General features: G+C 44.7%; 1 protein-coding gene across 1 annotated transcript in view; it reads right to left on the bottom strand.

Annotated features, from left to right (window-relative positions):
• The window catches only part of DNAJB12 (DnaJ heat shock protein family (Hsp40) member B12), a 59,128-nt gene extending 44,164 nt beyond the window's left edge, over positions 1-14,964 (bottom strand). The window contains exon 1 of the mRNA XM_077259126.1: positions 14,772-14,964. Within this exon, the coding sequence (XP_077115241.1) occupies positions 14,772-14,904 (133 nt within the window). The 5' untranslated portion in view covers positions 14,905-14,964. The remainder of the gene's footprint in view (positions 1-14,771) is intronic.
• Positions 14,965-15,324: the final 360 nt, after the last annotated feature.

Genomic DNA, 15,324 nt, shown 5'->3' with positions numbered 1-15,324 from the left:
AAAAATTGGCCCTAGGGTTGAAGGGGTTAAGCAAGAAGCACCACTAACCAAGGACATCTCTAAACAAGTCAAGGACAAAGTTGTTGAAGTACAAGTCAGGGTTGGGTTGAAAAAAAAAAAAAAAAAAAAAAAAAAACCAAAACCCTCAACAAATCCATTATCTTCAAATGGAAATAACATGGTACCACAACAAACCTCCCAAGAGAGGGCCACCCAACAAAACTCTCAGCCCAGGCAATAATGGATTAAACCAGAGTGGCTGCACAGACACCAAAGGTAATCCTGAAGGAGCTGCAGAGTTACCAAGCAGAGACTAAAGTATCTGTCCATATGACCACAAAAAGCCGTACACTCCATAGAGGTGGCCTTTCTGGAAGAGTGGCAGATAAAAGCCTTTACTTACACAAAAAAATTGTAAGGCTTATTTTGAGTTTGCCAAAAGACTTGTGGGAGACTCCCCAAGTGTATGGAGGAAGGTGCTGTGGTCAGATGAGACCAAAATTGAACTTTTTGGCTACCAAGGTAAACTCTGTCCAGCCCCAAACCAAAACAGCTCACCACCCCAACAACACCATCCCCACAGTGAAACGTGGTGGCAGCATCATGCTGTGGTGATATCTTTCGGTGGCAGGGATAGGGTAAATGTTCTGGGTTGAGGGGAAAATGGAAGGTGCGAAATCCAGGGATATTCTTAAGCAAAACCCACTTCAGTCTCAATGGTCTCAGTGATTTGAGACTGATATGGAGGTTCACCTTCCAACAAGACAATGACACAAAGCACACTGCTAAAGCAAAACTTATTGGTTTAAGGGGAAACATGTAAATGTTTTGGAGTGGCCTAGTCAAAGCCCAGACAATCCAGTTTAGAATCTGTGGTCAAACTTGATGATTGCTGTTCACCAGAGTAAACCATCTTACTTGAAGAAGCTTAAGCAGTTTTGCCTTGAGGAATGGGCAAATAACCCAGTGGCAAGACGTTGAAAGCTCATAGAGGCTTATTCAAAGCGACTTGCAGCTGTAATTGCCGCAAAAGGAGGCTCTGCAAAGTACTGACTTTTGGGGGGGGGGGGGGTGAACAATTATGCACACCAAAGTTTTCAGTTATTTTGTACTATTTGTGGTTTGCTTCACAATAAAAAGAAAACCAAATCTTCGCAGGTGTAGGCATGTTCTTTACACGAACCGATGCAAACACTCCAAAAAAACCAGTGAAATTCCAGGTTGTAAGGTAGCAAAACACGGAACATGCCAACAGTGGTGAATACTTTTGCAAGCCACTGTATGGCAATCATGGGACTGAAATGCAACACTACTGTGCCTTCTGGGAAGCTTCTGCAGCGTGTACACTGTAAGGCCGGTTTCACACGTCAGTGGCTCCGGTACGTGAGGTGACAGTTTCCTCACGTACCGGAGACACTGACACACGTAGACCCATAAAAATCAATGCATCTGTGCAGATGTCATTGATTTTTTGCGGACCGTGTCTCCGTGTGCCAAACACGGAGACATGTCAGTGTTCGTGGGAGCGCACGTTTTACACGGACCCAATAGAGTCAATGGGTCCGCGTAAAACACGGACCTCACACGGACATTCTCCGTCTGGGGTCCGTGTGCGTGCCGGAGACAGCGCTACAGTAAGCGCTGTCCCCCCCACATGGTGCTGAAGCCGGTATTCATATCTTCCCTGTAGCAGCGTTTGCTATAGAGAAAATATGAAGAATAGTGTTAAAAATAAAGATCTATGTGTCCGCCGCCCCCCCACCCCCTGTGCGCCCCCCTGCTGGTCAGAAAATACTTACCCGCTCCCTCACTCCTTCCTGGTCTGGCCGCGCCTCCTACTGTATGCGGTCACGTGGGGCCGATCATTTACAATCATGAATAGTCGGCTCCGCCCCTATGGGAGGTGGAGCCACATATTCATGACTGTAAATGATCGGGCCCACGTGACCGCATGCAGGAGAAGCCGCGGCCAGACCAGGAAGCAGCGAGGGAGGCGGGTAAGTATTTTCTGACCAGCGGGGGGGGCGCACAGGGGGTGGGGGGGCGCACACACAGGGGGTGGGGGGGCGGCGGACACCTAAAATCTTTATTTTTAACACTATTCTTCATATTTTCTCTGCAGCAAATGCTACTGCAGAGAGGATATGAATCGCAGCTTCAGCACCATGCAGAGTGGGTACCACACGCTCCGTGTGGTACCCACTCGCCATACGGGCGGCACACGTGTCCCGCTCGTATGGCCTCCGTGAGTTCCCAGGCACACGGACACGGATAACTCCGGTACCGATTTATTCCGGTACCGGAATTATCTGGACGTGTGGGACAGCCCTAATTATCATTATGGTAATCACCAGATCCGTTTGTAGACACCAACTATACAAGCTACTTGGGGCTTTGACCTCTGAGGCCTACAGACTTCTGGAAGAGCACCAATGTGCCAAGAAACTGCTGAACACTTTATTCAAAATCATCTTCTTAAAAGGGGTTGTCCACTAATTAAAAAGGTTTTAAATACTTCTAAGGCCGGGGTCACACTAGTGTATAATACGGACGAGTGCTATGCGAGAAAACATCACATAGCACTCGGACCAGTGTTAATCTATGGGGCAGCTCACATCACCGTTTTTTTTCCTCGGGTGTATTGGGTGTGCGAGTGAAATTGCAGCATGCTGCGATTTTACAAGTATATCGCCTGAGTCTCGTCAATGCAAGTCTATGGGTGTGAGAAAATATCAGACACCACATGGACCATCAGTGTAGCTTGCGAGAAATACACAACCATTTTCCTCATTTTAGCCCACTGAGCCATAAAATTCAATGTGGAAAAGCAGTGAGAAATGTAAAGCCATACACATATCATACGGATACATAGGTGCGAGAAAAATCGCATCATCGCATTGCAGACACATTACACACGGATGACCATACGGAGAACACTTGTGCGACTCTCAGCAGGGTGACTCGGACCGATTTTCCTGACGTTTAGTATGACCCCAGCTTAATGCTGTAAACAAAAGTGACCTACGAAAAAACTATCATTGTATTATTTGCCCGTATCTGCCCAGTATTAGTGGACGGGTAGGAATACATTTATACCGACATAACCTATAGGTTTATAATTTGTGATTGACATTTCCATTTACCTATTGCATGTGGTTTTATGATAGTTATCAGAGTTATTGGATTGGCTGAAGTGTCAGTCGTTCTGGTAGGATCTCCCCAATAACGTCATGAACCAAACTTGTGTAAGTCATAGGGTCCCAGTTAATGACCATTTGCAGCCTCATTCCCTGAAGAAGCCAGCAATGGCGAAACATGTCGGGGAGGCAGCTGGTTAATTTTTTAGAGCAGATTATCCATAATTGTAATATTTACTAAGCAGTGATCCGCGGCCACTCTTGGCCAGACATTATTTAAATGGACAACACTGAATTAATGTACTATACTAGGCTTTATATATAGGGAAGTAATAACGCTTTCCCTAACTAATAGTCAGTGAACCATTCACTGCAGCTATACCGAGATGGGAAGGATTGAATAATACTTACCCGCAATGAAATCCACAGGTAGTGGAAAAGCAAAGATAGTCCACTGTGAAGGGAAGCAATTAGCTACCCCCAATAGTTAACTGGTAAGGGATCAAACAGTATAGATACTACAATTTTGGTAAGGAAGCAAACAATATACACACTCCAATGTTAGATAAGGCCTTTATTCATTATGATATAATTTATTTTCAATTATAAAAGTAATATTTTAATTTAAGACTCTTTAGTTGGGGTCTAGTTGCCACTGGCAAACTGTTGATTGTACTGTTAAACCTCACCCTAATTCATTTTTGAACAGTCCTCAACAACTTCTATAATTCCCCACAGCATGCAGCAGTGATGTCAGTAGCGTTGACACGTTACTAGTGATTGCCTGCAGTGGTCACATGTCTATGTGGAAGAATGGGAACTGGTGAAGTGTTGGCATAGGAGTAGCAGGGGATTGGTGAGTATTAGGGTAAGTTCACACAGGGCGTTTTTGCTTTTTTAGATTTTGATTTTTTTTTAATGCTAATTTTGAGTTGCTTTTTACAGTACTAGCAAAGCTGATGAGAGTACAGAAATCTCATGCACACACATTGGTTTTTTGTGTGATCAGTATTTTGTGCTTTGCTGCGTTTTTTGGACATAGGGCATGTCACTTCTTTCAGCGTTTTTCCAGCATTTTCCACCCATTGATTTGAATGGATGGTGAAAAAACGCTGCGAATACGCAGATTGACAGTGACTGTCTGTTCTTACACCACAAGTCCGCAATCTCTTTAAGCTTGAATGAGAAAGTGAGAGTGGTAGGTTCTCCCTGTGCAATCCCCAGCACTGAAGTGCCATTGCACCTACACAATCCCCCTCTGCTCCCGAGTAACGGATGTAGCATCCAGCCAGAAGCCCCCTACATCCATCGCTCAAGCAGGGGGACAGACTGGAGCACTGACTGCAGGGTTCAGGAATGCTGATGTAGCACTTGTGGAAATGGCTCACACCAAGTAAATATTTCACATTCTTGTTCATGCTGCTGCTAACGAACTACAGAAAGGCATATATAATGCCTCCTATCAAGATCTGTCAGCATCTCTGCAGGGGCAAAACTGCTGATTGACTCCCTTAGTACTAAAGTGCAGAAATTAGATCTAAGCCTAGCATCAGCAAGTGTGACCCACATCCCATTATTCCACACAAGTGGTCAGAACTGCATTCGCTTTGATAACAAGATCAGCTTTTCACCACTTAAAATGTTACATCTAATCACATGTGCCACATCTTAGCAGCACAGTGTATGGGGGAAGCTGCAAATACCGTAACTTAAAGTTGTATTCTGATGGCTAGTGAAAGTCAGAAAACTGCTGGATCAAGGACACGTAAGTAGTCGAGGCATGCCTGCACCAGCGGACTACAAATACCGTTAGGTTGTCCTTTCCCCTCTGGCCCGGATGGTTCCACTCTCTTCTATCTCAGTGGTCAGTCTCCCTAATTAAAGTGCTGCAATAGAGACTACACTTCCCAAGCTCCTCTGCCATCTACCTACTACTGTGCTGCTCTCTATGGTCCTAGAAACTCATTTTATATGGACTTACGGTACTTCTCCGGGAGCGTAGAGATCAGCACACAACCATCCTGCCCAACAAACCCTTCCTCCAACAGCAGCTCAACTGCAGGACTGCTCAAGTCCTCTACCTCCTAGGCCTATGCACAAGGCAGTATTGCGTCCGTCTGTGTGGGCCCGCTGCGCCCGTCTGTGTGGGCCCGCTGCGCCCGTCTGTGTGGGCCCGCTGCGCCCGTCTGTGTGGGCCCGCTGCGCCCGTCTGTGTGGGCCCGCTGCGCCCGTCTGTGTGGGCCCGCTGTGCCCGTCTGTGTGGGCCCCTTAGTCACTGGCTAAATTTCTGATAAGATCTTTAAAACCCCCATAAACTGACATGTACACATGTAAGAAACCCAACCAACGGCTTCTTTTCTTATCATTTTGCCCTAGTTCTAGGCCTCATACTGCTTACGGATCTAGTGAGTGCCATGTGCACATATGGGCAGGAGCAGAAATCATTTGGTGCACATGCAGATACAGAAGAGCTGCCCATATCCATGTACGCACTGAACCTCCTAACCCCAGCACAGAGGAGGATACAGGGTTATAATACAAAGCATGATCAGTGGCATCTGGAGTGTTATAAATGTAGTCGACAGGGCATCCACTGTATGCAGAACTGATTGCAGTGGTAGCAAAAAGAAGGGGTTAGGGTTTACCATGCGAGTAGATTATTAAATTCCCTATCAGTATGTCATGTGGTAGATGGCACACCATCGCTTCATAGTAATCAGCATGTATAGGTTGTGAAGGATTCATTAGTATTTTGTGACATTCCACTCTTTGTATACACTTGTCAGACAACCCTTCTACTGTGCCGATCCTGGCTAACACAAGCATGGTAAAAGAGGAGCTAGGCAGGATCACTGTCTACAGCCAGCTTCAGACTAGACGTGGGTCCAGCCAAATTGCTAGGTCCTTCCACCAACATACTAATTGTTGTCAGACGAATAGACTAACGATTCATAGAGCTCCCAAAGAAGATGGTGAAGACCAAGTACCATGAACATCGAGGATGTGGATTCTCTAAATAGCAGAGGAATAATTACCGAAATACAGAGACAGAAACAAAATTGATCAGAAGTAAATGAAGCAGCACAAAGGTTCTATGATAGCATGATGTAACGACGAGCAATAGGTTCACACAAGCAGGAGTAACCAATACAAGACTGCACATGGAAATGTAGTAAGAAAGGATAAGCCTGAGTAATGTCTGCTGTGGTACGGAAATCACTGCTGATGAGAGACCCTACTGAGGATGGATATACATCACTCAGACAAGAGCAATGTGCTCCTATCACTGTAGCAATAAGCCATCCCAAAATGTACGGCAGGGCTACACCAATGCCACGAGCCAGGATGCCTAAAGATGGCTCTCATCAGAGGTGGCAATGAGCCATCCCACAATGTACGGCAGGGCTACATCAATCCCATGGGCCAGGATGCCTAAAGATGGCTCTCATCAGAGGTGGCAATGAGCCATCCCACAATGTACGGCAGGGCTACATCAATCCCAGGGGCCAGGATGCCTAAAGATGGCTCTCATCAGAGGTGGCAATGAGCCATCCCACAATGTACGGCAGGGCTACATCAATCCCATGGGCCAGGATGCCTAAAGATGGCTCTCATCAGAGGTGGCAATGAGCTATCCCACAATGTACGGCAGGGCTACATCAATCCCATGGGCCAGGATGCCTAAAGATGGCTCTCAGAGGTGGCAATGAGCCATCCCACCTTGTACGGCAGGGCTACATCAATCCCATGGGCCAGGGTGCCTAAAGATGGCTCTCATCAGAGGTGGCAATGAGCTATCCCACAATGTACGGCAGGGCTACATCAATCCCATGGGCCAGGATGCCTAAAGATGGCTCTCAGAGGTGGCAATGAGCCATCCCACCTTGTACGGCAGGGCTACATCAATCCCAGGGACCAGGATGCCTAAAGGTGGTGACCAAGTCTAGTATTTACATAGAGGCAAAGCGCAAAGTATTGGTCATAGCAATGGTCTACGTGAGCTATGATGTGCTGACATTGGCACTACCTACAGACATTATTTATTACACTCGGTTTTCTATACGATTCCAGTGTAGTGGACGTGAATGGGAGCAAGGGGTGTTAGTAAAGAATACAGCTTGAACCCCTCACATATGTCAATCTAAACCTTTATAGCCCATGAGCAATATGCTGTTTGCAAAAAACAGTTGATGCTGGTCTTCTTGCTCACAAGGGTGGATACCGGTTTTTGGACAGAATCTTCCTCAGACTGCATCAGATGTCACAGCATTCGATAAAAGTATGACAGTATCAGCCCCCAAACTGGACAGTCCAAGATGAATAACAGAGGCACAACATACAGTTATATGAAAAAGTTTGGGCACCCCTATTAATCTTAAGCTTAATGTTTTATAAAAATTGTTTTTTTTGCAACAGCTATTTCAGTTTCATATATCTAATAACTGTTGGACACAGTAATGTTTCTGCCTTGAAATGAGGTTTATTGTACTAACAGAAAATGTGCAATCTGCATTCAAACTAAATTTGACAGGTGCATAAGTATGGGCACCTCACCAGAAAAGTGACATTAATATTTAGTAGATCCTCCTTTTGCAAAAATAACAGCCTCTAGTCACTTCCTGTAGCTTTTAATGAGATCCTGGATGAAGGTATTTTTGACCATTCCTCTTTACAAAACAATTCCAGTTCAGTTAAGTTTGATGGTCGCCGAGCATGGACAGCCCTCTTCAAATGATCCCACAGATGTTCAATGATATTCAGGTCTGGGGACTGGGATGGCCATTCCAGAACAGTGTAATTGTTCCTCTGCATGAATGCCTGAGTAGATTTGGAGCGGTGTTTTGGATCATTGTCTTGCTGAAAGATCCATCCCCTGCGTAACTTCAACTTTGTCACTGATTCAAGAACATTATTGTCAAGAATCTGCTGATACTGAGAGGAATCCATGCGTCCCTCAACTTTAACAAGATTCCCGGTCCATTGGCCACACAGCCCCAAAGCATGATGGAACCTCCACAAATTTTACTGTGGGTAGCAAGTGTTTTTCTTGGAATGCTGTGTTTTTTTGCCGCCATGCATAACGCCTTTTTGTATGACCAAACAACTCAATCTTGGTTTCATCAGTCCACAGGACCTTCTTCCATAAAGAAATTGGCTTCTCCAAATGTGCTTTTGCATACCTCAGCCGACTCTGTTTGTGGCGTGCTTGCAGAAACGGCTTCTTTCGCATCACTCTCCCATACAGCTTCTCCTTGTGCAAAGTGTGTTGTATAGTTGACCGATGCACAGTGACACCATCTGCAGCAAGTTGATGCTGCAGCTCTCTGGAGGTGGTCTGAGGATTGTCCTTGACGGATCTCACCATTCTTCTTCTCTGCCTTTCTGATGTTTTTCTTGGCCTGCCACTTCTGGCCTTAACAAGAACTGTACCTGTGTTCTTCCATTTCCTTACTAGGTTTCTCACAGTGGAAATTGTCAGGTTAAATCTCTTAGACCGCTTTTTGTATCCTTCCCCTGAACAACTATGTTGAATAATCTTTGTTTTCAGATCATTTGACAGTTGTTTTGAGGAGCCCATGATGCCACTCTTCAGGAGGAGATTCAAACAGGAGAACAACTTGCAAGTGGCCACTTTAAGTAGCTTTTCTCATGATTGCATACACCTGGCTATGAAGTTCAAAGCTCAATGAGGTTACAAACCCCAAAAAAGTGCTTTAGTAAGTCAGTAAAAAGTAGGTAGGAGTATTTAAAACAAGAAAATGATAAGGGTGCCCATACTTATGCACCTGTCAAATTTTGTTTGAATGCAGATTGCACATTTTCTGTTAGTACAGTAAACCTCATTTCAAGGCAGAAACATTACTGTGTCCAACAGTTATTAGATATATGAAACGGAAATAGCTGTTGCAAAAAACAAACAAACAATTTTTATAAAACATTAAGCTTAAGATTAATAGGGGTGCCCAAACTTTTTCATATAACTGTAGAATGCAGCAGTTTACTGGCATAACAAGTGTTTGGAGGAACACGTTATCGGTCACTGTGAGGCTGCCGATATACACTAGCAGTATTTGGTCAGTATTTTACATGAGTATTTGGAAGCCAGAACCAGGAGTGGAACAATTAGAGGAAAAGTATCATAGAACCATATGCACCACTTCTGCATTTATCACCCACTCCTGGTTTTGGCTTACAAATACTGATGTAAAATACTGACCAAATACTGCTAGTGTGATTGCGGCCTGAGCAATACGTTCATAAGGTGATCGAATCGTTTATGTTGCAGAAAAAAAAAAAGCATTGTTGTGGCAGCGGTTTTCCTTGTGTGAAGAGCAGATGTGCTGCCGATAACATGATAATGCATGAGGACAGAGAGATCGTGTTAGTGACCATTCTATCTCCGATCTCAAACTTTGTACTGAGGAGTAACAACAACCCTGAAACAGCATGTGTGCCAATTGAGATTCTGGTGTGGCTTTTATCCTAAGTCATGTGACAAGGCTCATTAAAGGGTCGATATGGATTTTTAGGAATTGCTACTTCCAATAGGTGGCGATAAGAGTTCTAGTCCTCTTCCTCTCTGAAGAGGCAACTTGCATATTTCATTTCCCTAAAGGAGAATGCATGGTGTACGAGAACACCTCCTTACATTGGCATGCCAGACCAGGCATGTCACTCTCTACAAGGAGAAACATTACCCTTTGTATCTCAGTCAGAAGCCTCTCACATAGCCAAAGCAGATCTCATACTTTGCATTGATGAGGGACAGCACCCTGAAACACTATGTCTTCAAATTGAGATTCTGGTTTGGCCTTCGTCCCAAGTTTCATGGAGGGGCTTGTTAAAATGTCAGTATTGGGTATAAGGATTACTGCTTGCTATAGGTGGTGGTAGAGTTATAGTCCTCTTCTGCTCTAAACGCAATTTGCATTCTGTCCCCATCACGGTTTGTCAGCCTGTGTAAATGCACCATAAAATATTTCTGCAAGCAAACCAGACATGATTGGTGAGATTTAGAAGGGGCTCTCTGTAGTGATGTGCAGTCCAGCTGGGAGCCAACTGTTTGTCTCGAATCAGTCACAAATGACCCATTACTAGTTCTCACCCAACACATTGTCCTACAACTTCTGAAACCTCCGATGATCAGCAGAAATGTTATACCTGTTAGAATGGCGGAGCAGTGAGCATATTTGGATGCAGCTCATTGGGGAAAAAGCAGATTTGCAGCACTTGGAAGCCTCTATGCTAATGGCGATAAAAGTTCCCGATTTTGCCAATCAATGGGGTCAGACCACCAGAAATCAATAAGTTATCACCTTTCCCTTGGATCGGCGATAGCTTGTTTTTACTGGAGTATCACATGAACACTAAATTAGCATGCAGTCATGAAATGTCATTTGCAGAATGATTGTGAGTGGGGTGCACTGCAAGGCCACATTCCCAAAAGCCATTTAATTCTTGAAAAATACCACTTAGCCACTTTTCACAGATTTGAATAAGTGGTATTTTTCAGGGGTTAAATGACTTTGGGACACTGATATCACACCACCATTAAACAGATAGTAATAGCCCGCATCAAATTCAGGTCACTACAGTCTGGCCCAAATGTGTTCTAGGCATCTGAATGGTCATCAAAGGGAGAAAATGGCCAATATTAAACTAGCTATTTTCCTGCTTTGATGCCCGTTCTGATGACCAGAACCCATTTGGCTAATGCTAGAATGACCTGAATTTCATGCGGGACATCAGTATGTATGTAATGTTGGTGGGAGATCAGTGGCCCAATGTCATTTAACCCCTAAAAAACACCAGTTACTTATTCAAATCTGTGAAAAGTGGTCATTTGCCCACTTTGATGCCCAGAACACATTTGGGCCAAGCTGGAGAAATCCGAGTTTGATATGGTCCATCACTATCTCTGTATTGGCGGTGTGAGATCAGTGGCCCAAAGTCATTTAACCCCTGAAAAACACCTATTACTTATTCAAAGCTCCACGTTTCGGAACGCGCGACGTGGTGTGTGGCACACCGTGAACCATTCAGGTATCCCATTCAGCCCCTGTATGCATCTTTCCACGCTTATCCCAGAGTAACTGCATTCTAATAGGTGCCTTTCATATCTTTGGGTACATATTTTTTTTTATATATATTACACACATCTTATGTTCATGCTCCTGTGTAAGTTTGTATTCACTTGGTGCCTATTTACCTTTCACTTAAGGAGCAGACATACCTCCATCTCCATGTTCCTATTTGGTTGCACAGCCTCTGTCTCAGTCAAACTATTATTGTGAGACACAGTACTCCCCCTGCAGGCTTTGGATACACTGAATATATAAATTACTATCCCATGTTATATATTCAGGTCTATATGCAATTTCTCATTTATTACCTTATGGTTCGGTTTTTAAATATATATACATTTTATTTTTGTAAATACGGTAATCAGGTGTCTTCTTACTAATTTGTGTGGGCACCTCTTTGTATGTGGTGCGACCTCTTACCACTCTCGGTAAGTAAAGTATTTTATCCTTACGCGAATTGTCCTAATATTCTTTTCTTGACCACATGTTCGGTGCTACTTCTTTGGTTCTCTCAATTTTCCAAATGGTCTACCATTCATCTTTTTCAGCAGATATAGATCACTCACTCAACAACAGATTTATTATATTGCCCTTCATGGTTAGATGTGCATCTATTGCTGCGTTCAGTATGTGTCTAAATGGAACTGTAAGACACTGCTTGTTTTTTTTTTTTTGCATAGTGAAAATATTCAGCATCAAAAACTGATCGTGGTAACAAGACAGGTATTCCCATCTCCAAGATCCTATCCCAATATGTAGCACATGTAATAATCATAATATTAGCAAATACCTAAAAATAGAAATGTGTTACAGTTTTTCTGATTTGCTATGTCACTTACCCCCATGTGCAGGACATTGCAGTAGCTTAGGTATCTATCGTTACGATAACCATCATCTAGCGGTCACTATATGAGTAGTTGTAACCGTGGATACCTTAGCTACTGCAATGCCCTGCAAATGGGGTAAGCGACAGTGAATCAGAAGAACTATACCACATTTCTAATTGGGGGTATTTGCTAATATTATTATTACTACATCTGCTACATATTAGGATAGGATCTTGGAGATAGGAATACCCCTTTAACCTAAATAACTGTATGCAAAAAGTCTGCAAGAAACCACAAACCAAGATCCAACCCCAATACAACTGATCAAACATTTCTATTAGTCACAAATGATCTTTTTGGAAACATTATAATACTAGGGACTTGTCTCTTAGATTGGTGAACTCAAACATGTCTGGTTTGGAGGGATGCACAATGCAAACACTTTTCAAGATCATGAATGATACCTACAGAGTAGAGAGAAAACTTAACTCTTTCTGTAGATGCAAAAACCATCCCTCCTTCTAAGGATCAATGGTGACCGGAAAACGATCCTATCATATGTACACAGACTGCCTGCAAAACGGGTGAGTAGTCTAATTTATCCTACAGTTATGTATTACTTCCCATTTGCCCACACACCATCTATAAACACAGAGCGGGGGGGTAAAGTCAAGGGCTAAGGTGCAAAACAAATTGCCATTTTTTGATAAATCATGTTTTTATATTTTTTAAGAGCCCAAGGAAAATACATACAATACTGCATGACTATATTATTAGAATTTTTACACCTGTTTTGGTTACACATTTTGAAGAGTCAAACTTGAGTGCAGGGCTACACTTTACGGTTCACTGGTCTACAATGAATGAATTATCCACCGATGACCAGATTCTCTCACTTCTGCACTGCACTTCTAGAGTGGTGTCAACGACAGAATAACCCACACACCTACCGAATGGCAGATATTGTGCACGTGTCCTATTCTATTGAATAGGCGGAAGTAGTCGAGACATCATCAGCATCGCTCACGTCTGATGCAGATATGGACATGGCTCAATGACCCGCGAGTCTTTTTGCTCATAGTGAAAAAGACATTTTAATTATTCATCAGAGGAGACATCATTTCACCATAAACCCAGTGATCTATGGAGGCTGGGACTGCCTGATCCCACACGATTATTCTCCCCGCACTGTGGAAGCCTGGAAAAATACCCCCGCACCCTCATCTCTCCATCCTCCGGATCAAAAGGTGTATCCAGAGATTGGACAAGCACTCGGTAAATGGAATAAGCAACAATAAAAGCCATGTGTGGAATTCAGCAAGCTCAGCCCTTCGTTTCTCCACTCACAAGTGGGCACGTAAACTAAAGGTCTGAAAAATACTGGTGCAACCGATCTCGGTAAACTCTAAGACTAAATTTACAAGGTCTTAAGTCACACAGACATAGTACATCTCCTCCAGTAATTTTCAGAGTACATGGAATGAAATATGTCCCATTTCTGAAGATGTGACCTCGTATTGTACGGTCTTTGGGCCTTCGTGTCCTTTCAGGACAGTAACAAGTCCTGCAGCATTGGACTCAGAAAGGGGAGCAGGGACCCCTTGTAATAATCACTGCAGACACTTGTACAGGGCTATTCCCCGGGATTCCTTTATGGCAGATGCCCATAGAAATGAATAGGACCCTCCAGCATGGCCGCCTCTGTGATAGAGGTGCAGGACTTGGCTTCCAGCAGTGCGCCGCGCACTGATCGGCCATTTCGGGGAATGCCCAGTCACCCTGTCCTACAGAGCGGGTGAAGGATTGTACAATGTAGGGTTTGTGCCCCGTGGGGGGCCGCAGCAGTCGCTACATACAGGCCTGGAGCCTACCCCATTGGGGCGCAGACCAGACGCCGACTGCTGTGCCTGAGTGCAATCTCCCAATGCTTTATTACATGAGATACATGTCTAGTGCTCTCTGTTATCAGCTCTTTCAGGCTATTTATAGGGAAAGTGCACAAAACTGACCCAGCTGTCCCAATACACAGATTACGACCAGTGACTACTCTGGGGGTCCACAGCATGGACATGTAGAAGGCTATACACATGACGAGTGTATGGGGGGCAGGGTAGGACAGTCCGGCCTGCTGTACTCGCACAGGCCCGGAAATATGCCGAGGTAGTATCTGCTCAGCAGCTCTCAGCCGTGGAGGATTGTGGGGGATGTAGTCCGCTCGTACTCATGTCTCAGCACTACAGCCATCATTTCTGAGGTAGAGCGCAGGACAAGCGGCAGCTCCAGGCCTCAGACACGTTATGTACACGGGCAGCCGCCAGCAGAACACGGACACAGCTGTATGTGTCCACCGTGCCAAGTAATACCCGCTGATGAGACTACAACTCCCAGCATGCAGCGCACAGCAGCCATATTTCCGCAGCGTAGTCGCTCTTTTTACCACAGACGCGCTTACAAGACCTCACGCACTTTCGACCACCGCCTCCCCACAGTACTACACTGCCTGACACCGGCCCATACCACTAACCCGCTCTGTGACAGAGCAGCGCTCTCATTTCTACCACAATCTGCACCCAAAAGTCATCAACAGACTACAATTCCTAGAAGCCTTTGCGCGGCCTACGTCATATGCGCATGCGCACTCAGGAGATGTGACGCAACAATTTTCCCAAACCCAGCTCTTCCCCCACCCGTCGATTCTCCGGTTTCCCTCTGCTGCTCCTTACCCCGTGCGCGGTCGGTGGGAAATAGCTTCTGAGCCTTCTCCAGGAACCGGAGGGCCTTTTCATTGTTCTGATGATTGATGGCGTCTACGGCGATGCTTATACAGCGGAGCGCCTCGTCCCGGTTTGATTCCATTGCGGAATCACTGTTAATGGGAACTAGTGGGCGGCGCTCCTCAAGCGCGTCATCAGGAGTCTGGCGCCGGGTGATGACGCGACGTTCTTTGCGCTCTGTACAGACTGTAGCCTGCAGCTACACGAAGTCTAGCATTCGTGATCATGACTAAAGTAGTTTTCAGTATTCATTTTTTACACGTATTCCAGTTAGAAAACAAGAATGCTTAGCAGACAAGTACAGTCAGTCATCTAAGACCCCAAATAATCACTGCATAAGTAATGCCTGCCACTGAGCCAAGGTTACACAGACCCCCAAATAATCACCTCATAATGCCTGCCACTGAGCCGAGAACACAGAGACCCCCAAATAATCACCTCATAAGTAATGCCTGCCACTGAGCCGAGAACACAGAGACCCCCAAATAATCACCGTATAAGT

The sequence above is a fragment of the Ranitomeya variabilis genome, chromosome 4 (assembly GCF_051348905.1).
Source record: "Ranitomeya variabilis isolate aRanVar5 chromosome 4, aRanVar5.hap1, whole genome shotgun sequence".
Classification (NCBI taxonomy): Eukaryota; Metazoa; Chordata; class Amphibia; order Anura; family Dendrobatidae; genus Ranitomeya; species Ranitomeya variabilis.
The sequence above is the reverse complement of the archived record's forward strand: the minus strand, read 5'-3'. Positions and strand labels throughout refer to the sequence as shown.